The sequence below is a fragment of the Macaca fascicularis genome, chromosome 2 (genome assembly GCF_037993035.2).
Source record: "Macaca fascicularis isolate 582-1 chromosome 2, T2T-MFA8v1.1".
In the NCBI taxonomy this organism is placed as follows: Eukaryota; Metazoa; Chordata; class Mammalia; order Primates; family Cercopithecidae; genus Macaca; species Macaca fascicularis.
This window is the reverse complement of record NC_088376.1, coordinates 81483147-81508070: the sequence shown is the minus strand read 5'-3', so window position 1 is coordinate 81508070 and position 24924 is coordinate 81483147. Positions and strand designations below refer to the sequence as shown.

At 36.8% G+C, this 24924-nt stretch overlaps 1 protein-coding gene across 1 annotated transcript in view; it reads right to left on the bottom strand.

Annotated features, from left to right (window-relative positions):
* Positions 1-2253: 2253 nt before the first annotated feature.
* Positions 2254-24924, bottom strand: part of SEC62 (SEC62 homolog, preprotein translocation factor) — a 31190-nt gene continuing 8519 nt past the window's right edge. Inside the window, exons 2-8 of the mRNA XM_015445509.3 lie at positions 23873-23981; positions 22542-22647; positions 17218-17422; positions 16874-16966; positions 13550-13610; positions 10677-10796; positions 2254-6144 (exon numbers count right to left, since the gene is read on the bottom strand). Coding sequence (XP_015300995.1) covers positions 5675-6144; positions 10677-10796; positions 13550-13610; positions 16874-16966; positions 17218-17422; positions 22542-22647; positions 23873-23981 — 1164 coding nt within the window. The 3' untranslated portion in view covers positions 2254-5674. The remainder of the gene's footprint in view (positions 6145-10676; positions 10797-13549; positions 13611-16873; positions 16967-17217; positions 17423-22541; positions 22648-23872; positions 23982-24924) is intronic.

The window sequence follows — 24924 nt, the reverse complement described above, 5'->3', positions numbered from 1 at the left end:
CTTCAGGATGGACGTGGCGGTTCACATCTATAATCCACAACTTTGGGAGGCCAAGGCAAGAGGATCACTTGAGCCCAGGAGTTCAAAGCCAACATGGGCAACATAGGGAGACCCCATCTTTATGAAAATTATAAAAATTAACTGGATATGGTAGTGTGCAATTGTAGTCCCAGCTGCTTGGGAGGCTGAGGTGGGAGGATCGCTTGAGCCCGGGAGGTCAAGGCTGCAGTGAGCCGTGATCATACCACTGTACTCCAGCCTGAGTGACAGAGTGAGGAGACCCCCATCTCAAAATAATACATAAAATAAATAGAAGTTGCTACAAAAATCTTGACTTTTTATTTAGGAGTAAGACATAATCTATCCAAACAAAACATCACATAACACATGTAAGTTACTAAATTTGTGACATGAAATGTGAATAATATTAAAATTGAATTATGCTAAGTATCATTGGCCTTTGAATATGTTATAGTCCTATTTGAAACATCATTGGTGGATCTGATTAGCTAGGGCAGGGGTTCTTAACCTACAATCCACAGACCTCTAAGGGATTCACGGATATAATTCAGAAGATACATGAACTTGGATGGGAAAAATTAGCTTTAATTTCACTAGCCTAAAACTAAAATTTAGTATTTCCTTCAATGACAAGTGCAGACAGCAATCCACAGTTGTACTAGCAGTAACTGACTTTGTCAACAGGAATCAGGTATTTCCATGTTACATCACAGTTGGTGCAGAGATCTATGTTTTATGCTACTTCAACATCATAGCAGTTATTACATCCACTCGTAGATCTGGCTATTAACCGTACACCTATAACTACCACATAACAAATTAACTTATTTTGGTAGCTTACACTTCAGTGTAATTGGTTTCCTTTGTAACCCCATGCATTTCCTTTTCTGCAATTAAAAACATTATTCTGGCTGGGCATGGTGGCTCATGCCTGTAATCCCAGAACTTTGGGAGGCCGAGGCAGGTGGATCACCTAATGTCAGGAGTTCAAGACCAGCCTGGCCAACATGGCGAAACCCTGTCTCTACTAAAAATACAAAAATTAGCAGGGTGTGGTGGCATGTGCCTATAATCCCAGCTACTTGGGAGGCTGAGGCAGGAGGATCACTTAAACGTCAGGAGGCGGAAGTTGCAGTGAGCCGAGATTTTGCCGCTGCACTCTAGCCTGGGCGACACAGTGAGTGAGACTCCATCTCAAAAGAAAAAAAAAAAAAACCAAAAAGACAATAACAACAAAAACAAAAAAACCCATTATTCTGAGGAGTCATGACACAAAAAATTAAAGTCATCTGGGAAATCACTGAAAATGAAGTAAGTATGATGATCTGACTCCCTTGAAATTTAACTTATCTTTCCCTCTTTCTGTCATGTTAAGAAGAGATCATAGGCCTTTTGGACAATCCTAAAACTATAAACCTCAGAAAATATGTTCTCTCTCAGACTGAAATATTGTCTGATTGGAAAAGCCACGAATTTAAAGTCTCAAAGGGTCTGTCTGCTCAATTGGACAAATGAAATAAATGCATTGGGACCTACTCAGAAACACAACTAACTGCTTTAGCCATTGGTTTAAGGGCTTGCCAAAGAAGGCAAATTTAAATTCATCTCCTTGTGTAGTTATCTGCATGACATCCACTAGAACAGGATTTTAGTTATCAATACTCTTACAACACGCTGTATAAAGTTATGAGATCTTTTCTAATGTTTGGTGATAAGGATCTGACAAAGAGGTGAATTCCTCATTGGAATTTTTGTTCCCTAGGTATTTCTCCTTGGTATTGGTCTTGATTCCAGTAAGAAACAGATGGTTCTTTACATTATTATGAGGAGACACTACAAAAGTATAGGTATAGGCTACCCATAGAGGAAGCACAGTAGTTTCTGCAACTCCAGGCTAGTAGCAGCAGAACAGACATCATCCTTGGCCAGAAAGGAAGAGTGCAGGGACTGGCAACCTGGAAAGCAGGGAAAGGGTTTGGGAGAAGTGACCTTTGGCTTCTAAGGCAGCCTCCCAACCCCAGGAGAAGAGCTGAGAATAGGCACCCTACCATCCTCTGATCTCTGGCCAGGACACTCCTTGGCCAAACCCACTCAGAAGCCAGGAGGCATAGGAGCCCACTGCTGTGGTCCATTCGGGTCAGCTTTGGGGGCAAGAGCAGAGTGGAGCGGGAGGGGAAAACAAGAGATATCCAGCATACGTAGCAATTTGCTGCCATAGCACTTAACACACTATTTAATGGTGCAAGAGGGTAGAATTGTATTTTTATTCATGGTTGTGCCTAGTAAAATTCTGGTACATGGTAAGTGCTCAGTATTACTGAGTGAATGAACAAAGACCTGAAATACTGCTGAAACAGTAAAAGCAAATTACTACACAATTAGGAGGAATTATTTTCAGACATAGGATATTTAAAACATCACTCAAATACTGGAGCATGATTCAGCAATAAATTCTATTACATAAACCAGGTAGATAAATGTCACAGCTTTAAAATATAGTTAAGTAGAGTTGATCCTTGTTATTCGTGGATTCTGTATTTGTGAATTTGCCTAACCTAAAATTTTGTGGTACAGCAAAAAACTTGCTGTACATATATCCTCAGCTGAGGTTGAACAAGGCCATGTTCCAGCTTTCATACTATAAATGTGTCCTTTTTACTCTAATGCCATGGTTTTTGCATTTCTGGTTTTTTTTTTTTGATTTCACTGTTTAAAATGGCCCCCAAGCCTAGTGCTAAGGGCAAAAAGCTGTTCCTAAGGGCAAAAAGGCTGTTGTGTGCCTTATGAAGCTTATGCGTCAGATAAGCTTCATTCAGGCATGAGTTACAGTGTTGTTGGTCATGACTTCAAGGTTAATGAATCGACTATATTAAATAAGGTGTCTTTAAACAGACATTTACATGTTGACTGCTTGATGAAAATGTGACCAGTGGTTTGCAGAAATCTAGCCTTGTATTTCCCCTAGGTTCTGTATTTGCTAATTCAGTGTTCGCAGTGACTTTATAGAACATAACTACCTTGAATAATGAGAATCAACCATACTTGCTGTTTTCCAGTTCCTAATAAAGATTTAAAAAAAAATTCAATTTACAAAAGACACAAGATGATTTTTCTTGTCAGCAGCTAATTGAGCCTCATGATGTAAAACCAGAAAGAGGGGGGAAACACCAAAATTCATCACCACTGCATAATTTCCATGTGATATATTAAAATGTAGTATTCAACTAAATCTATATTATTTCAATTAAAGTTATCTAGGCCACATGGTTTGAAAATTTAAAAATCCAGTAAGAGGGAAAAGGAAAAATACCTTATTTAATACATTGACTTTAAGAACAATCACATATGCATTATTCTTACTATCTGAACTTAGCCTCTGGTAAATCCAATCCTGCTTAGTTAGGCCAATTGATACCCTCTACAATAAGCCCTACATGATCAAAAAGCTTCATGCTTCTACTTACAGCAGCATAGCGAATCTGAAGTTCTTAAAAAAAAAAAAAACAAAAAAAACCCCACCATTCTATTAACAATTATAAACAATTTTCCATGCTCTGATACAAGAATATTTAATGTTAGCCAAGAAAGATAGCCATCTATTCCACTGAGGATTGTAATAGAGGCAGTCTTTTGATTTTTGCATTTGTTTGAAGTATACAACTTGAATAGTAAAATAGAAACTTAGCTGAAATTTCTAATTCACTTTCTAACCATAGTAAGAATGATATTTCCCCCCAGGGATCACCAAGTATTTATAAAAATTTGTACTAACATTCTGTAAGAATCCACACACATCAGTAAGAAGCTGACTTTCCTGCTGGCCATGCTCCAAATGTCTTTAAGACTAGACAAAGTACATGTATTATAAAAAATTTCAGGATAAACATTGAGTGCCTGGGTATTATCACAGTAATAGAAAAGGTTAATGAAATAAATTTTGTTTCTGAAAAACACCATGTTTATATCCCAAAATAGGTATCAATGTTACTGGTGATAAAGAAACCCAGAAGCGAACATTATATATATAAATGCTTACTGTGGAAATGTAGTAGAGCTCTGCAAATGGGAGGGGAAAATACCCAGGCACTTCATCAATGAACATTTGCTAAAAAAAACTCTTAAAAGTGATTGCAGCCTTGACATAGTTGCATTAACATCAAATAGCCACATTTCTGTCCACTTACAGGGACTACTATAAAGAAGCAATCAAGCCATGTTTAATAAAACGTGTCAATGATACATAAAATGTATTTTCCACAATTAGAAAAATTTAACATCTTTAATTCAAACACTTAGATGAGAAACAGACTAAAGCAAAGACTGACATACACTACCTATTTCAACCACAAAGCAAAATGCTCTCACTGTGACTGAAGAAAAATCATTTAATATTCATTATTAGTTTATAAAAGTATAACTCCAAGGAATGATTATGCTCATAAGTAAACAAGAGTTTTCAAAGACTTGTAACTAAGATGTTTAAGACGTAAAGTCAAACTGCAAAACTAGTTAAAGCAACTAGAGTCCAATAGTTCTCTTACGTTTTATTATCTTTATTTTAAATTTGATATTTTAGAATAGGAAATTATCTTTCACAGCAATGCCTCCTGGTCTGATAATACAGTATCTCATTTCTGAATGTAAAGATTTAAAATAAATCAAAATGAACATTAAGGCGTACAAAGCTACTTTAAGTCTGCTCTTATTTAATAAAGATCAGTTTTTGCTCATATTCAAAATACATGGAATGTTGGCACAAAACTAAAGCTGCTGTAGAAAGATCACAGATGTTCTGTGGGTTACTGAAACTTCCATTTCTCTAAAAACATACCCTTACATGGTCTTAATTTTATGAATTTAAGTGTTGAGAAATATCTAAATAATAAGTAACAATTAAAATAAAATGTTTTATTTGCAAATTATGTACAGAATACACTTTACGTTACGACAATGAAATGGGGAGGGAAGAGGGAGAGCCATCACTTTCCAACAAATGCTGTTCACTTTCTCTGTTGGAGACGACCATCTTTCTCTGAGTCAGACGTACAAATCAGTGTGGATTTCCTACATTGGAAAAAGAATTTAGCTAAACCAGAAGTGTTGCTGCATTGTTACTAGTTGGCTTGTTTCCACAAAATAGTTTTGAATTCTGCTAACTCAGATTCTTGAATCTGGTGTAACTTTATAATGAAAAATAAAAGAACTATCAAGAACAATGAGTTTATGCATCTTAAAGAAACTGTGAAATGGCTACATAACTATGCATAATGTGAAATGCTGGAGTTTCTTTGTTCCTTTTAAAGTTATTTTTGATTAGTCTAACAGTAAAAAGCCATAAAACAAACTATCAAAAATTGCCATTAATGTAAATTTAACTGTGGAAAGTACATCTTTGATAACTGTCAAAATGAATGAGATTTACTTACTGTAAAATTATCAAATGGATAAAACATATTAATGGCTTTAAACTGTACCAATAATAGTGCCAATATTCTATAAAATGAAGGACTGAATATAACTGCTTGAATGTCAAATATATTTCAGTAAACAGATTTAAAGAATGCTACAAATGCCATGTGTTCAATATGGTAATCAGCCAACATAGAAAATCCAACCTTTTGTACTTATTCATTCAGTCCCAAAATTAGTCAGATTATGATTTTTCATGTGAAGATTTAGGTGTTTCTCCATCATTTTCCTCTTCCTCCTCCTCTTCACAATCCCCATCTGTTTGCTGTTCCAGTTCCTCTTTTGTTATCATTTCAAAATCATTTCCATTTCCACTACTGTGTTGGGATCGATCATCTTCCCTCCTGTCACTGTCCGTGTCTGAATGCCGTTCTCCCCCTGAGCCTTCTGTTCCATGATTTCCTGGTCCTACTTTCCCCTCCTCATCTTCCTTTTTCTCACTGTCTGACTTTTCCTCACTGTCGGACTTCTGTTGCTTTTTGGTTTCAGACTTTTCATCTTTCTTTAAGTCTGCTTTTGGTCCTTTGTATTCATGTGTGTACAGAGGCCGGAAGGAGTCAATGAAACCCACATCAGCAGTCAGATTTGGCAAGAACCAAAAGTGGTGCCTTCCTCCAGTTATGAGCCAAATGATGAGAAATAGAATGCATCGAGCTGTGGGGAGAAAAATTTCTCTAATTGAGTAATTCAAACATAGCCTCAGAAGGGAGTATTTGTTAATAAAAAGCTGGGAAAACAGTTTTATTACCTGCACATTTCATACACCTTAAATATGAATATTTAAATCCTGATTAGTGCTGAGCGTGGTGGCTAAACCTCTAATCCCAGCTACTTGGGAGGATTACTTGCGCCCAGGAGCTTGAGGCTGCAGTGAGCTACAGTAAGCTATAATTACACCACTGCATGCTTGAAAACAAAACAAAAAAATTCCTGACTAGTTTAGCACCTATCACAGTATTCTAGGGGCACAGCATGTTGCTCTGAACTTGAGGTCACAATGCAATAACGTCACTCCGAAAAATTACTTCTTTTTTCCATCTGGGTGTTGTTTCATGGATATACACTTCTGATTTATGCACTTTGTGATATTATGCTTCAATACACATAGCAATCAGTTGGGAATTTAAGTATTCGTAAGATCATGGTGTAGGAAAAGAATAAAATAAAGAGATGAAAAGGTGTTTAGGAAGGAAGCCTTTAAGAAGGAAAAAGCAGGGCTACATCCTACTTTCCAAGTCTCTAGGCCTTTTTGCCTTTGTAAGGAACTTACTCCATAAAAAAATATTAAAATTATATTCTCTACACATTTATGACTATTTTCTATACATTTGTATAAACATGAATAAAATACCATATAGGTTTGCTAGTACATACATGTATATACATTACTACTTCTGATTTAAAAGAAATAAAAATGAAAATATTTCTGTGGACCCCTATATGTAATCTTGGCCCAAGGCATGTGTTTACTATGCCTAAAGGATAAATTAGCCCTGGATAAGGAATCCCAGTATTAAAAAGTTTCCATCTTTTAATCTTTGTTGTCTTATTTATTTATTGAGGACAAGGTCTTGCTCTGTCACCCAGGCTGGAGTGCAGTGGTGCAATCATGACTCGCTGCAGTCTCACCTCCTGGGCTCAAGCAATCCTCCCACCTCAGCCTCCAAGTAGCAGGTACATGCCACTATGACTCCACTAATTTTTGTCTTTTTTGTAGAGATGGGGTCTTGCCATGTTGCACAGTCTGGTCTTGAACTCCTGGACTCAAACTCCCAAAGTGCTGGGATTACAGATATGTACCTATCATCTATTTATCTAATCTCTTTCTCTCTCTCATCTGTCTTTTCTCCCTCTCTCTCTACCTACCTACCTATCTACTTTCATAGACAGGTTCTTGATACGTTGTCCAGGCCAGTGTTGAACTCCTGGCTTTAAGTGATCCTCTCACCTTAGCCTCCCGAGTAGTTGGGATCACAGTTGTGAGCCACTGAACCTGACCTTTTTGTTTTATTGATTAGGTAAATTATTTAATTTTTGCTTAAAGACCAATCCTCTCAGTATTAAGAAAAATACAATATTAAAGAAAGCAAGATCACTTAAACACATAAGGTTTATTCTTTTATTTTATAACACTGTAGTTTGACAAAACTGTAGAAAAATGGAATTTGAATTTTAAAATTTTTACTGAGTTATTACAAACCCCAATATTTAGTTTTCTCTGAATTTACCAATTATGTAGAGCTAAGTGATTTTTCCTGTTTTTTAAAAGGTCATGATGATTATGTGACTGTTACAGACTAATCAATTATGACAGGATTTTTGGTTTTTGTTTTCTTCAGACAATTCTGTCGCTGTTTTCATATAAAGCCTGAAATAAGCTAATCTATGTGTCTTCCATATTTTGCTTTGTATAAATGGAAGAAAATTGTTATAACTGTCTTGACTTTTAAAAATAGCTATTTTTATTTTCACAAGAATATAAGTATTCTGAAAGACTCCTGTACATATTAGAATCTTTTGTGGTATAAACGGAAAAGGTAAATATGCTTAAAATTATGATTTAAGAATAAATTCCACTGATAAACAGAGATAATGAATTTAAGGAGGCTGTACATTTTTTTCTCCAATTATGACGCAATGATAGGTTTTACAGGATTGTAAGGCAGATGGTTCATAATATGAAATCTTATATCAAACCAAAGAAAAAGCAATACAGAAATGGCACAAATAAAACCTAATTTCTTATCACATACAAATGGTATGGCAGAATGCTCATGTTTTACAGTTTTTCGCTATGTGGCACTACAGTACCAAGAGTGAAAAGGGAAGAATTATGGGGAAGTTGTGACATGTACTATAATAATATTCCTACACTAAAAGTGACAGATTTTAGAAAACTGCCAAAGGTCTTATTTTAAATGGCATTATTAACAATGCATATTCAAAGAAACGCCAAATATAATTGTGACCAATACACAATATTTCAAGACCCTGACTCTTAAAAAAAAAAAATCAGCTAGGCATGGCAACATGCTCCTATAGCCCCAGCTACTCAGGAAGCTGAGGTGGGAGGGCTGCTTGAGCCCAGGAGTTTGAGGGTACAGTGAGCTATGATTCTGTCATGGTACTTTACCCTGGGCAACAGAGCAAGACCCTGTCTCCAAAAAATGAACATATATATAAATATAGATATAAATATATATTAATAAAATATATATAAAGACTTCAAAGATAATATAAAAGAAATATCTAATTATTTGAAAGTATATTTGGAATTGCATTTTCTAAGAGAATCAACATAAAAGGTTGGTTTGTTTCCTGGTATAATTCAGAAGACTATTTGGTTCATAATGAATATTTAAATCCACAGCATATTTACAATGAAAATTTATTTAAAGAGACTACTGAAGAAACAAATTTTAAACAGCAAAACTATATAATAACCATAAATTATTGTGAACACTGGTTTAATTTAAAAATAAGCAAGTAGAGTAGTTCTATTCAGTGGAGCTAAACCTTTGCTAAAAATTTCCAAGGAGTTTCTAAATTTCAGGAATTTGAAAGGCAAAAAGCACCAATTTTATTATGTCTAATGTCAGATCAAAGTTTATGACTTTTCCTTCTTGATGCAGGTATTACACTGACACTAAATTCAAACAGGCTTAGATATTATTTCTTGGCCTACAAATGTACCCGTGTTCCATGCAAAAGCAGGAGGGGATTTTTCTGCTGCTAGAGGTTACTAAGCCAGAGAAAGGAGGCTGGGCACAGTGGCTCACACCTGTAATCCCAACACTTTGGGAGGCCAAGACAGGCAGATCACCTGAGGTCAGGAATTCGAGACTAGCCTAGCCAACATGGTAAAACCCCATCTCTACTAAAAATACAAAAAATTAGCCGGATGTGGTGGTATCTCAGCTCACTACAATCTCCGCCTCCCAGGTTCAAGCAATTCTCCTGCCTCAGCCTCCGAAGTAACTGGGATTACAGGCTCATGCTACCAAACCCAGCTAATTTTTGTATTTTTAGTAGAGATGGGGTTTCACCATGTTGGCCAGGATGGCCTCGATTTCCTGACCTTGTGATCCGCCCGCCTCGGCCTCCCAAAGTGCTGGGATTACAGGCGTGAGCCACCATGCCCGGCCCTATATTGCTTTTTAACTATGAAAGATGGCTGGGTGTGGTGATAATCTTATGATCCCAGCACTTTGGGGGGCCAATGCTGGAGGATCAGTTGAAGTCAGGAGTTTGAGACCAGCCTGGGCAGAGTGATACCCTATCTCCCCCACAAAAAGCCAGGGATGATGGCATGCACCAGTAGTCCTAGCTACTTGGGAGGCTGAGGCAGGAGGATTGCTTGAGCCCAGGAATTCAAGGTGAGCTATGATCTCACCAATGCACTTCAGTCTGGGTGACAGAGCAAGACACTGCCTCTAAACGAATCAACTATGAAAGACCCCAATCATCCAGAATTGTGGAAAATTCATTTACTTAGGTTTTCCTATTTGATTTTTAAAACATTAACTCCTTATTGCATCTAATATTTTGGTACCTGGGTGAGAATTAATGATTTTTCCCCAAATGGCAAATCAATTGTTTAGAATAATTTATTAAATATATGCATAGATTATTTGGGTATTTCGTTTGTTCTAAGTCAAAATTAAAAAATGTTTTACTGAAAGTATTATGTCTAATAAAAGATCTACCATTGCAAAAATATTAAAAGCCTTTGCCATAACTAATTTTTAAAGCACATCTATTTGCAGATTAAGATATAATGTATGGTGTATTTCAAAATAACTAAGTAAATTTCAAATGTGTCATAATAAATGATAGGCAAGAAAGGTGATAAGATATGCTAGTTATGTTAATTAGCTTGAATTAAACATTCCACATTGTACACATACACCAAAACATCACATTGTACCCCATAAATGTATAATTATGATTTGTCAATAAAAAATCTTAATAATTAAAAAAAATTTTAAAGATGTATTAAATCCTTTTTCTGCAGACAGAACAAATCTTATCAAGCCTGAGTTTTGAGATTTGACTCAGAATGTAGGACCATATACTTCTTGATTTACCTCCATTAATTTTTCTTAAGCTTCACTGAAGTTCCAAATTATAGTCCAACTGCTCAATAGCAACCTTCTTGAGGTCAATTTTATGATAACAATACTTACCAACAGCAAGGAGAAGAATACTGGCTACAAAACAGCCTGCACCCACACTGAGGTAATAAACACCTACTCTCATTTCTGCTGGCCAAAGGGGGAAGAGGGTGGCTGCTATTACTGCAATCACTGGAACAAGAAATGACAAAGTTAAACTTTTAGAATAAAAACTTAAATGGTATGGCTGCAATAACAGAAACATATCCCTGGGGGAAAAACTGACAAACATAAACACATTGAAATACAAAATTGCCATTTTTATAGGTAAAAAATGGTAAATTATGAGGAATTTCATATTGTTCAACCTAACATTTTATACTGTTCTTAAACTAGGTTAGGAGTTTTTATTAGTGTAAATTACATATAATTAGAAAAAAAGTGCTATGTAGAAATTCAAAACTGTTACCTCCTTAATTTATCCATTTTCAAGCTATATCTACCTTATTTAAAAAATATTATTTTTTAAAAAATAGTATTTTATTTTTAAAATATTTAAAAATATCTTATTTAAAAAAATCTTACCTTATTTAAAAAATATTAAGATATCTGCCTACTGAGTAAGGGAGCTAAAAGAAACAACAGAACAACAAACCCAACAAAAAATGATTCCCAAGACCCCTCTCTGGAGATTCTTCTTCTGGGGTGGAACTCTGACATCCACAGACTGAAAAACATTCCCCAAGTGATTCCACTACAGATGTTTTTTTTTTTTTTTTTTTTTTTTTGAGACGGAGTCTCGCTTTGTCGCCCAGGCTGGAGTGCAGTGGCCGGATCTCAGCTCACTGCAAGCTCCGCCTCCCGGGTTTACGCCATTCTCCTGCCTCAGCCTCCCGAGTAGCTGGGACTACAGGCGCCCACCACCTCGCCCGGCTAGTTTTTTGTATTTTTAGTAGAGACGGGGTTTCACCATATTAGCCAGGATGGTCTCGATCTCCTGACCTCGTGATCCGCCCGTCTCGGCCTCCCAAAGTGCTGGGATTACAGGCTTGAGCCACCGTGCCCGGCCTCCACTACAGATGTTTTTTGGTACTTAGGGAAACTGTTTACAAGTATCTCCAGTTTTTTTGCAAGTAAAGTGAGGACACAAGAAATAAGTATAAGAAATCAGAAGCCTGGTTATTAGGTCTTTAGAGTAAGACCAGGATTAAAATTCTAGCTCCATCACTAATAAACTATGTAACCCTGGGCAAGTTACTTAACTCTTTGAGACTAAGTTACCTTATATTTAATAAGTGTCTGTTCCTATTTTTCAAAGGTTGTTGAGGATGAAATGATATATTGTATGCAAAATATTTAGCAAAGTGACTAGTACTCTAGTATAAAAGAGTTATTGTGCTTTTTGAAACAGGGTCTTACTCTGCCACCCAGGCTGGAGTGCAGTGGCACGATCTTGGTTCACCACAGCCTCGATCTCCCAAGCTTAGGTGATCCTCCCACCTCAGCCTTCTAAGTAGTTGGGACTACAGGTGTGAACCACCACGCCTGGCTAATTTTTTGTAGAAACGAGGTTTCGCCATGTTGCCCAGGCTGGTTTCAAACTCTTGGATTCAAGCCATCTCCCTGCCTTGGCCTCCTAAAGTGTTAGGATTACAGGTGTGAGCCACTGAGCCCAGCCTAAAAGAGTTATTTTGAATGGGATCCTATGATATCATATTGACCAAGCTTATTTTAACTACTACCTATTTTTTTTTTCTATTTGTTAAATCATTCTTTCCCCACAAAACCTCCTGGAATATACACCGTTAAAAAAACAAATCAACTGTAATCCCAGCACTCTGAGACAACGAGGCAAGTGCCCAGGAGTTCGAGACCAGCCTGGACAACATGTTGAAACTCCATCTCTACAAAAACAATACAAAAATTAGCTGGGTGTGGTGGAGTGTGTCTATAGTTCCAGTTATTCAGTAGACTGATGTGGGAGGATCACTTGACCCCAGCAAGTCAGGCTGAAGTGAGCCATGACTGTGCCATTGCATTCCAGCCTGGGTGACAGGAATGAGACCCTGTCACAAACAAACAAATCAAAAAGTATAGAGAAAATTAAGTCTTCATCTAATTCTTATTCCACTTCCCAGAGGTTACGTACTATTAAGCTTACCTGTATTCCCAGAGACTACCTATATATAATTAACTAGTTACAGAGACTTTTTTTCTAAATAAGTCAATGAGCTTATATTATTCTTACTCTTCTGTAACTTTCTTTATCTATTCTAGGTATAATACCCTTGCACATGTACATTTGTGCAACTGTGATTATGGCATAGGGTAAATTCCTTAAAGTGGAATTTATTAGGTCAAATGGTGTAAGCATTTCAAATTTGAAAGATATTTGCTAGATTATACTCAGGTATAGTCTAAAGGATTTGGAAAAAAACAGATAATGTGTCAATGCACACACTTCGTGCAACTGTATGGGAACAGCCATGGAATAAATTCCTAGAATTGCTGGGTCATTGCAGACACATATAAAATTTCAGAGATACTGACAAACTGTCCTTCACAAAAACTAAAACAATAGACATACCTATCAACTGAGAGTGCTGATTTTTTTCTAAGACCTTTAAAGTCAAGGTTTGCAAGCCTCTTAATCACTACAGCTTTAATTTGCATATATGAGTGTGATTAAGTATCACTCATGATGACTGGTCACTGTATTTATCTGTTAACTACCTTAACCATTTTTCTATCAGTTTGTAAAGATCTTTGTTTTAATGTGTTTCAAATATTTTCCTTTATTATTCACCTTCTGACTTTAAAGTAAAGTATTTTTAAAATGACAACTATTTTATGTTAAATTTAGGAACATTTTCTTTTATAGTATCTGCATATTGTTTTCTAAATTTTAGATTGCACTTTAAAGCTACTAACATCTCACTACTTACCAAGAATTAATCCCATGACAAATGTTTTAAAGTGAACTGGGTCATAGATCCATACATACACCTAGAAGAATCAAGAAACCTCAGTGCTTAAAAGTTCTAATGTCACATTAGAAAGTAATGCTTAATTCTACATTTTAGGTCCCCTAAAGCAGTGATCAACCTCTTAACGTATGAGAAGTACTTTCTATTTCTAAGGTAATACATTTCAAAGATCTTTCCTTCAGCAGTAGTGGTTCTTCTGGCACTAGAAAATGATTATAGAAAAACTATAAATTCTATAAAGCACTTAAGTAAATTTGTATGTTCTTACATACATTTAAAAATTTGTTTGGCCGGGCTTGGTGGCTCACGCCTATAATCCCAGCACTATGGAGGCCAAGGCAGGTGGATCACTGGAGGTCAGGAGTTCGAGACCAGCCTGGCCAACATGGTGAAACCCTGTCTCTACTAAAAATACAAAAATTAGCCAGGTGTGGTGGTGGATGCTTGTAATCCCAGCTACTTGGGAGGCTGAGGCAGGAGAATTGCTTGAACCCGGGAGTCAGAGGTTGCAGTGAGCTGAGATCACACCACTGCACTCCAGCCTGGGCGACACAGCAAGACTCTGTCTTGGGCGGAAAAAATTGTTAATGTGTGCAAATCATTACTTATTCAAACAAAACACCAGCAACTGTCAACCTTAATTTGTCCCTAATGTAATGATGAACCAGTTTGGGATAAAAGCACAGTTAAGATAGATTCCAGCCAGGCCCTATCACAGATCCAGTATCTCTCAACTCCACCCTTTTCTCTCCTGATAAGACACAAAGAACAATTATTAAAGATCATGCTTGGTGAACATAGTTTCTATGACTGTAATAATTTCATTGCCCACTCTTCCATGCAGGGCCCATAAGCTGGAAACCACTACTTCAAAGCTTATGACGTAGTGGTTCCTTCCTTTTATCAGGCTATTATTTTATACAACACAAATTTACTTCATTCAGATCGGAACTCGTTTGATCATTCATCCACAAAACTCAGTTTTATTTCTTAGTTTCTATAAATAACAGTACTCTTCCCTCTTATTTCTATATTGACCAGAATTCTTTATTGTCTTTCCAACTTGGTTCTTCGATTTGTAACACCAGAGGTTCCACTTTAACCTCTTATTTTACTCTGCCCACTTCCTTGGGAATCACATCCACAGACATTACTTCTGCCAGTTTCCATTCTAAAAAAAACATGTTTTTTAAAAAAAGGTATTTCACAACTTTAAAAGTTTTGGAGTGCATGCTACTTTCTACAGAATAAAATCTAGGCTTTTCAGGATAGCAAGCACGCATGCTTTTGCTCAGGCTGCTTCCTTCCCCAATAGACCTAAACTCCTTCCTGGTACACCTGGCAATCTGCCAGTCATCTAAGCTCAAGTGTCCTTTAGACCCTTCTTATCCTTCCTGACTAAATTAACTATTCCTAATTTGTGCTTTCACACCATTCATGCTTACCACACTGTACTATACTATCATGTTTAAGTGCCTGTATCTTTGCTAGATCATAAGAGATTTTATCCTATTTATCAAGCTATTCCCAACGCCTATAAAAATGTTTAGCACATAGCTGATGCTCAATGTTTAACTGAGGGCATTTGAGTCTTCACAGTAAGAAAGACCAAAGGTTTTCTTTCTTTTTTTCCCCGAGACGGAGTCTCGCACTGTCGCCCAGGCCGGAGTGCAGTGGCGCAATCTCAGCTCACTGCAAGCACCACCTCCTGGGTTCACGCCATTCTCCTGCCTCAGCCTCCTGAGTAGCTGGTACTACAGGCGCCTGCCACCACACCCGGCTAATTTTTTGTATTTTTTAGTAAAGACGGGGTTTCACCGTGTGAGCCAGGATGGTCTCAATCTCCTGACCTCGTGATCCGCCCGACTCAGCCTCCCAGAGTGCTGGGATTACAGGCGCGAGCCGCCGCGCCCGGCCAAGAAAGACCTACAGTTTTCTATTACAATGATTCTTAACCAGGGGTTCACATCAGAGTCACCTGAGGACAGTTTATTATAAATATATAATCCTCCCCCACAATCCCACTCTAGATAGTCTCATGCAAGTAAGAATTTCAAACACACAGCCCTAGGAGCCACGACTTTATAGATGTAACTTTTGTATAGGTATAGCAGGAAGGGATATCCTAAAATTCGTAACAGTTCAATGCCCAGTATATAACTCATGTTTATGTACTGGTGAAGTGACTGAATTAAGCAGTCTTTATGGAAGGCTACCACCATACAAATCTTCCATTACAAATGATAAGCACAAAGCATCAAGTAATGTTAAAAATTTTAAGCCCCTCAAGTGATGTGTCTGACTTACATTCTGTAAGAGATAGAGACTTGTACGTATCTCCTATTCTGCTCTTTTTTTCTTTGGTAATAATGGAAACCCTACATTTTAGCTAGGCAAATAATCACCCTGTATAAAAAGTGCATTTCCAAGATTTTACTTCTCGTATGCATGACCATGTGACTATGTTCTGGTCAGTGGAATTCAAGCAGAAATGAAATTGCCAGCTTTCTGGACAGTGTACTTAAAGTGGTCTCCTTAAAGAGGAGACATATTCTTCACCCTCCTTTCCTCTTTTCGATGTAGATATAAGGTTGGCAGTTTGGACCATGAGGTAACCTTAGCTAGCAGCCTCAGACAGAGGAGAAAAGAAGAGCTGGGATCCACCATGGAGCTGACGTATCTGTACAGCTTACCTATAGATTTCATTGATGAGAAAGAAATATGCATCTATTTTGTATTAAGATGCTTTTCTTTCAGGTTTCGGCCAGGCGCGGTGGCTCACGCCTGTAATCCCAGCACTTTGGGAGGCCGACGCGGGCGGATCACCAGGTCAGGAGATGGAGACCATCCTGGCTAATATAGTGAAACCCCGTCTCTACTAAAAATACAAAAAAAGTTAGCCAGGTGTGGTGGCGGGTGCCTGTAGTCCCAGCTGCTTGGGAGGCTGAGGCAGGAGAATGGTGTGAACCCGGGAGGCGGAGCTTGCAGTGAGCCGAGATCGCGCCACTGCACTCCAGCCTGGGCGACAGAGCGAGACTCCGTCTCAAAAAAAAAAAAAAAAAAAAAAAATGCTTTTATTTCAGGTTTCCTGTTACTCACAGTAAAATCTGACTTTTAAAAATCTAAATCAGAGAAATTATTGACTTTTAAAAATAGAGTAGCTTTTATATATTTAAGTACATAAGATTTCTCAAAATTTTTCCTTTTATTAGTGAAGGCATCAAACATGTTTCTAAAAACTCCTATAGAAAACTGAACTTCTAGTTATAGGCTTACTCTCACCTCATTTCCATCCAGAAAAACTTGATCATCATGTGGCTCAAGTTTGAATTTTTTCTTAGTTTCCTTCTTTTTAGGAGTTCCTGGAGTTTCTTCCTATGAAAACACAAGTTGAATAGAAGAAATAACACTTACAAGCAAGCAAGAAATGACGTTCATACAGTCAAAAAATTTTCACTGACTATTTGTAACACAGAAATAAGAATTCTCAACCATGGTATTTATAATAACTCTAATATAGTTATCTCAGGTGGGTATTGCATAATATTTAAATATATTCATAGGCCAGTAGTGATCATGTGCACATAATGATTTTTAAATTTTTACTTAATTTTGGATTAACTCACCTTTTTGGGTTCTTCCTTTTCACCATCTTTTTTTTTCTCTTTTTCTTTTTTTGTCTTCTCATCCTTTATATTTTCTTTCTTGCTCTTTTTATCCTCTTCTTTTCCACTTTCAACTTTTCCTTTATCTTTTTCTTTCTTTATGTCTTTATCATATTTCATTTTCATTACTTTTAGGGCCCGGTGAAAAAACTGCTTCTTTAAAAGCCTTTGGGAAAAACAGGTATGGCATTACACTCCCCATATAGATATAGACTAAACAGCAAAAATATCAAGACCTGAATAAAATAAGCAAAGGAAGACATAAATTAGCAAACATAAGAGAAATTACAACTAGTATGCCCGTGAAAAAGTTGTCAACGCTACCACTAAATCAAAAAACTTCACAGTCAGTTATATAAAGGTTGTCAAAACTCAGTGATATTCAATATAATTTTCACTTTTAATGATGTAACTTAATTATAAAAGAGATTATAGATTTGAGATTATCCGTATAAAGACTCTTTCTGGGTTCATTTAGAGTAATCAAGACTCAGCTTCACTTTATGTTAAGTCTCAAATGCAAGAGCTGACATAATAAAGAATGGAGAAAATAAACAGTTTAAGAAATGTTAACAGATTAAAAGTGATGATTTGATTGATCCAAATAATGTCTTTTCAGCTCTCTTCGTGTTCTTTTTTCTCCAAGTACTTCACAATTCAGTCTGACACTGTAATAATTATCTTCAATTAAGTAATGATTAAATATACTAAGATGAGATTTTTGGACTCTGAAAAGGACTTGCACAGCATCAAATTGAAAAATGTGCAATATATTTGGCAAAACATGATGCATTCCTGATATCACTACTTTCTCTCTAAATAGCTTGTTCTTCTCTCTTTTTAGCAGTTATTATTATATTTCATATTCTCACCTTAGGGCCTTCACACTAGCTGTTCCCTTTCCTTAGAATGTTCTTCCCCCAAATAAGCATGTCCTTTTGTTTCATTCCCTCACTTTCTTCATTTTCCCTCAACCACAACTACTCTGTTTAAAACCTAAGCCCACCTTCCCATTCTCTCGTTTCCTGTTACCCTATCCATAGCACTTATCTTCTAACTCACTATGTAATTTGTTACAGTTGTTTGCTCCTTCACTAGACGGTAAACTTTTTAAGAGAGAGAGAGATCCTTGCTTTATTCATTTTTTATCTTACCCCAAATTAAGTCAACCTTGCTTGGTAGTTTCTCTTTAACCTTATAATCCTACTCAAGAAATTGGGTTGCCCTTATTTTTGTCATCTAAAAGTCACTTTTTCAAATCTCATGTTCTAGTTTCAGAATTCCTGACTGGTTTCTTCATTCCTGCTTTGATAATGTACAACTACCACAATACGATCTAGAAGCTAGGTCTCAGCACCACCACTGGTGCCTGCTAATGGTGACTATCTAGCTACCTTTCTACTTACACCTCACTGGTGCCTGCTCCAGCACATCGCAGCACTTGTTAACTAGATGCTTTCTTCCTGCCCAGATAACCACTTCTTTTTATCATTGTGTTCAGTCCCCTGAAGCACCTGTGTTTTACCTGCCTGGCTGGGCTTCCATCTGCTCCCCAATTAGGTCCAGCCTATGAGCACTTCCACAAAGCTAATTTCTAGGTTTCCTCATTTGGCCCATACTACTTATTCAGAAGACCTATTTTTAAATTCTGCAAATATCATTGTGCAAATGTTCAAAGTGCCCCCTAAAATACTAATCATATCTGCTATGAATATATATACATATATAAACAAACAAGAATCTGAAATGAGACCTTAATGATTAACTACTTAGGAGTACAAAGTGGGATTTAAGAATAGTAGTGGGATATTTGAAAATGAAGTGCAGTCTTGTAGTTTTTACTCTTCTTCAGAATGTCTTACAAAAAAGTCTGTAATGAAAATATGTTCTACCTTTCTTTGTGCACTTATGTGATTTTCAGATTTCCTATCAGGAACATTTATTACCACTACAAATGAAAATAAAAATACATCCTGTTTATCATATGTTAATTGAAAAACCAGCATTTTTATAATGCAGCTCATATACATGTCCATATATTAAGAGTACATGTGTACACATACAGGTACCTGAAGTATATATTCTCAAATGGTAATGTGGCTATCTATGAAGCAACATTATTAGTAATTTGGATTTTCTTCTAAATCATTTGCAACATTTCCCATTTTCTTAAATTTACTTTATTGGAAAAAAATTATTCTTAATAAAGAAATAATTTAAAAAAAAAACAATGCAACTTTAGTAGAAAAAAGCCTTTTCCGCTAGGCATGGTGGCTCACGCCTGTAATCCCAGCACTTTGGGAGGCTGAGGCGGGTGGATCACAAGGTCAGGAGATCGAGCCCATCCTGGCTAACACAGTGAAACTCCATTTCTACTAAAAATACAAAAAATTGGCCGGGCGTGGTGGTGGGTGCCTGTAGTCCCAGCTACTCGGGAGGCTGAAGCGGGAGAATGGTGTGAACCTGGGAGGCGGAGCTTGCAGTGAGCCGAGATCTCGCCACTGCACTCCAGCCTGGTGACGGAGCAAGACTGCATCTCAAAAAAAAAAAAAGAAAAAAGCCTTTTCCCTGATGAGTAGATACAGAAGGCAATAGAAATAGCAGGATCATCTGCTTCTGTCAACTTTCCTGCACTGCTGCCCACCCCCATGAAAGAAAAGTAGACTATTAATTTTCAATTAAATTATGTTGAAAATAATTTCACAATTAGGTCAAAAGGTGAGACTGACATTAACATTTGTGTAATATCAGAGCCTCTGTTTGGCTTTAAACACATGGTACAGAACACATTACTAACATAAAGCTCTCTGACATTTTTACAGAACTACTCAAACTTTCCTATCTCGGTGTGTTCTATGCCCTTTGCTTGGAATGAATTTCCTTTATTCTCTTGTTTGTTGGGTAATCACCTATTTATGTTTCAAAATTTACTTGAAACATTTTCTGTGTGATGTCATTCTTCGTAGTTTCACCATCTCTCTCTTCCTTATAGAACACACCACATTGTAATTAGTTATAAATCTTCCCTAACAGATCAGAGTATGTTCTGATGTAGGGACCAAGCCACAGCCATGATTGTATTCCTGGAGCCTAGAATATTTGTTAAGTGGTTTTAAAATAGCTCTAAAAAGTTTTAAAAATTGCTTCTGTATTTTTTTCCCTCACCTCCATCTTTTTTCAGATTTAACAAACATTTATTAAATGCCAGACATGTTGGGGACTTTCACCAATGTGGCAAAGGTGGGTTTTTATTAAGTGCTCACACTGTGGTAATTGTTATGGAGTTACAATAAAGTATAAAACAGTCTTACAATTGTTTTCAGATTTAGCTGGGAGGAGATTTAAAAAAAAAAATAACACATATGTAGCAATTCTAAAATAATTAAGGGCCAAACTGGGAGGTACTAATGTGATAAACTCAGACCTTTAGACAGAAAGGCTGATGAAGGCTGGAGAGCCTGGGGAAGAGTACATGGTAGAGGAAGGACTTGAGGGATTTGTTTGTGATTTTGAGAGGCACATGGGACAGAGGAAGGAGAACCATTTAGGCAAAGTGGCAAGTTATGATAAGAGAAAGACCAGAAGAGAAGATGAGTGTGGCATGTGCACAAGACCGAGGACGACATAACTGGATTGGGGGTCAGCGATACAAAGTCTTGTGGAGACTTAACCTAATATGTATGAGTTCATTCGTGATACAGCCCATAAAAAGGTATAGATCACATTAGAAAAGATTGTTTTATCATCCTACATTTTCCTATTTTGTTTTTCCTCAGACTCCCTCATGCCACTTAGCTGCTTCAGAAAAACTGACAGTATTGGAGGATGCCAAAAAGAGAAAAAAAGAAACTGGACAAGAGTCCCTTTGTGATTTTGTCTGCTACTGGGCAGCAACTCATGAGGACTGGCCAACAAGACTCTATGGTTGTATTAGAAGTGGCTCTGGAGACCTTAAAGTTATGCTACTCTCATTTATTTTAGTGCAGAAAGGACTCAATCTGACGTCAGTGGGAAGAGCATATACAATGAAAATCGAGTATCTTTGGACACTCTCTGTACTCAGGTCTTTTGAGCTTTTCAAATAACAAGGTACCAAGGCTCCTAAAAAGCCAAAAAATGTGGAATCACATTGGCTACTCTACTCAGAGATTTGGGCTTACAGATCTAATAGCTCCATTAAATGCATCTTCATTTTGTTGGAGGAGACAGTATTTGTATTTTTAGTAGAGACAGGGTTTCACCGTGTTAGCCAGGATGGTCTCCATCTCCTGACCTCGTGATCCGCCTGCCTCAGTCTCCCAAAGTGCTAGGATTACAGGCGTGAGCTACTGCGCCCGGCCGAAACCTATTGTTTCTAAAAGGTCTGTTAGTAACCTCTAGTCTTTGGCAACTAAGAATTTTAAGAAATATTCAATAATTCTTTGACTTGACAGCTTAAGAAACCAGGTGGTGAAACAGTGGTTTTTAAGAGGGTTCTTAGGTGGCTGATACTTTAGGTGCCATTAAATAAAATATTAGTACACATAAAATAATCTAAAATCCCCAAAGATAAGCTTTAGTGTTTTGAAAACAAAATTTAGTTAACATATATTAAGAAAATGCTTAGTATTAAGTAAACCAAGAAAAAAAGAAAAAAATGGAAAGAAAAACTAGCATACTTCTTTCCAAAAGGAAGGTGACTTTATCTTTTAGGCAAACCACTCACCATCAAAAGTTTTTTCAAAACAGAAAAAAATCTATTACGAAAAATACATGTACATTACTGAATTAGCTGTATTTCATCTTGAAATTCTCAGAAAAAGACAAGGTAGATGTTGCAGCTGCCTTGATTTTAGAAGAAATACTACATTAGCAAACACTGAACCAAATAGGAAAGGGTATGCGGCTTATGGCTCAGAGTGCAGGCACTAAAAAAATTGCGGTAACACAGCTAATAGGAATTCCTGCAAGTTTTGAAAAAAAGACTCCCCAACCAATTTGCTCTACAAAAGAAAGAACTTCCTTTTCTACTGTAGGCACTGGTATACGATTTTTGTTGCTGACTCTTCAGTAGGGCTCACAAATATATAAAAGTAATAAAACATAAATAAAAATTATATACAGTTAAAAGTATAATAGTCTAATACCAAACACATTTCCAGAGGTACCAAAGAAATCAGGTTACATGTGAAAACTATATTTGAGTTATGTTGTAGTATCACTACATTTAATGATGTAAGGAGCTTCAGGACTAGGAAGAAAATTTAAAATTATTATGTTATTCTTCACTAAGAAATAAACAGTACCTGTTACAGTAGTCAACCACAGACTCCCTGGTTGTAAATAAAGCTTCCTCTCCTTTCTTGGCCTTTGCCCACTTTGAATCCAAAAGACAATCCACTGCTTTTGAAGCTGAAGAAAAAATTCATTATTTTAAATTTAGTATACACGGGAATTTATGTCTATCTAAATAATATTTTACAAAGTGAAATTTCAACACTCTGGCAACAAAAAAGAAAACCAAACTCAACAGAAAATTAAATCTAACATGATCATGATTAATAGTTCCCCAAAACCTCAACTTGTGAAATATATTAAGTATCTTTTAAAAGTAATGTTGGGAAATAATGGCATTCAGAAATACCAACTAAAGCAAGATAAATTAATGGGGAAATATTAAAAAATTTAAAATATCTGTATGTAACTATCACTCTTATTAATCACAAGCATATGTAGATAAACCAAAATATTCTCTGCTCCCTGCAAGTAATAAAAATTCTCAAGTTTTACTCTAATACACTGAGGAAGAAGCTCTGTCAACAATCTACTGCTGTCACAAGAAACAGCTAAACATACTATCTGAAGAGATTAGCACATCTACTTTTTTAAAGTTATAATGAATGTCAAATCATTAATAACACTAAAGAGAGAGACGATAAAGGAATTTTCCTCTCTACTGGCAATTTAGTTTTTTTTTTCTTCTAAGAGACAGGTTTTTGCTCTGTCACCCAGGCTGGAGTACAGTGGTGAGATCATAGTTAACTGCATCCTCCAACTCCTGGGCTCAAGCCATCCTCTCACTTCAGAGGCACATGCCATCATACTCATCTAATTTTTTTTGTAGAGATAGGATCTCACTGTGTTGCATAGGCTGGTCTTGAACTCCTGGCCTCGAGTAATCCTCTTGCCTTGGATTCCCAAAGTGTTGGGACTATAGGTGTGAGCCACGACACCCAGCTGCAATTCACTTTTAATTGATGAGAAAGGCAAACTCAACCCCTACTTATAAGCTCTGGTGTTATAAATGACATCAGCTTATAATGACATTGTTCGGGGGAAAAAAGCCAAAGCTCTTAGTTCCAAGTACACATACTATCTAAACAAAAGGTAGTATATTAAAACACTGAAAATAAATCCTATTTAAAAAAATTTCCAACAATTGTTATTAGAAAACATGTTATTTTTTTATTATAGACATTTTCAATCATAAAAGGGAAGAACAGAATAATCAACTGCTATATGCCCATCACCAGAACAATAACATTTGGAAAGCACTTTTAAAACTTCTACATATCCCAAACGTAGGTTAACTTCACAAGATAGGTACACTAATATGATTTTACTGATATAATCCTACCAATAAAATAATCAACCCGGTGACCCATCATATTGGTGGACTTTGTTGGACAGTTGAATCGAAGATACTTGGCCACAGCCTTCTCTTCTTTAGATGGTTCACCAACTTCCTGCAACATATGAATATGAATTTAGTATAATCATTTACTTGAGAAATCCATGCGCTGAAGAATAATTTACAAATCTATTTTATGAATCTTTTCAAGTGGAGTACAGGCTTTGCTTTCAAGCTTTCCCTGGAGCAGAACTGATAATGTGTTCAAAAGACAAACTGGAGATTTAAAGAAACTACATTTTTCAAATGTAAGTTGATAGAGGCAAAGCCTTTCTGCTTCTCGGCTTCGACTATGAGGCATTTGAGTTGTTTTTTCCACAATGGTAACTACTTTGTACCAGCTCACTTTCATTCTTATATGTTCTTTTTTTTTTTTTTTTTTTGAGATGGAGTCTCACTCTGTCGCCCAGGCTGGAGTGCAGTGGTGCAATCTAAGCTCACTGCAACCTCTGCCTCCTGAGTTCAAGCGATTCTCCCGCCTCAGCCTCCTGAGTAGCTGGGATTACAGGTGCCTGCCACCATGCCCAGCTAATTTTTGTAGTTTTAGTAGTGACAGGGTTTCGCCATGTTGGCCAGGGTGGTCTTGAACTTCTGACCTCAAGTGATCTGCTGGCCTCGGTGTCCCAAAGTGCTGGGATTACAGGCATGAGCCACTGCTGCTGGCCTATAGTCTCTTTTTATAAGCCACAAGGCAGTAATTAAAAAGATAAGAGTTGCTAGTAGTGAGTACCTAAATGTCAAAGTAAGTAGAAACAAATGTCATAAATAAATGTTAAAATAACAGCCAAAGATAGGTACCCTGAACAATGGACAACAGATCACAGGAGGAGTTCTCAAATTAATCAATGACAGCTGCCCCAGTGTGGTAGCCATAAGAACTACTGAGACAATGACAATTTGTATTCTCTTTGCTTTCCCACTGTGGTTGCAGATACTAGACACTCCTGGGACTGTCTTTCTCATATTCTCTTCTCCAGTAAGGATGAAGCAAAAATAAA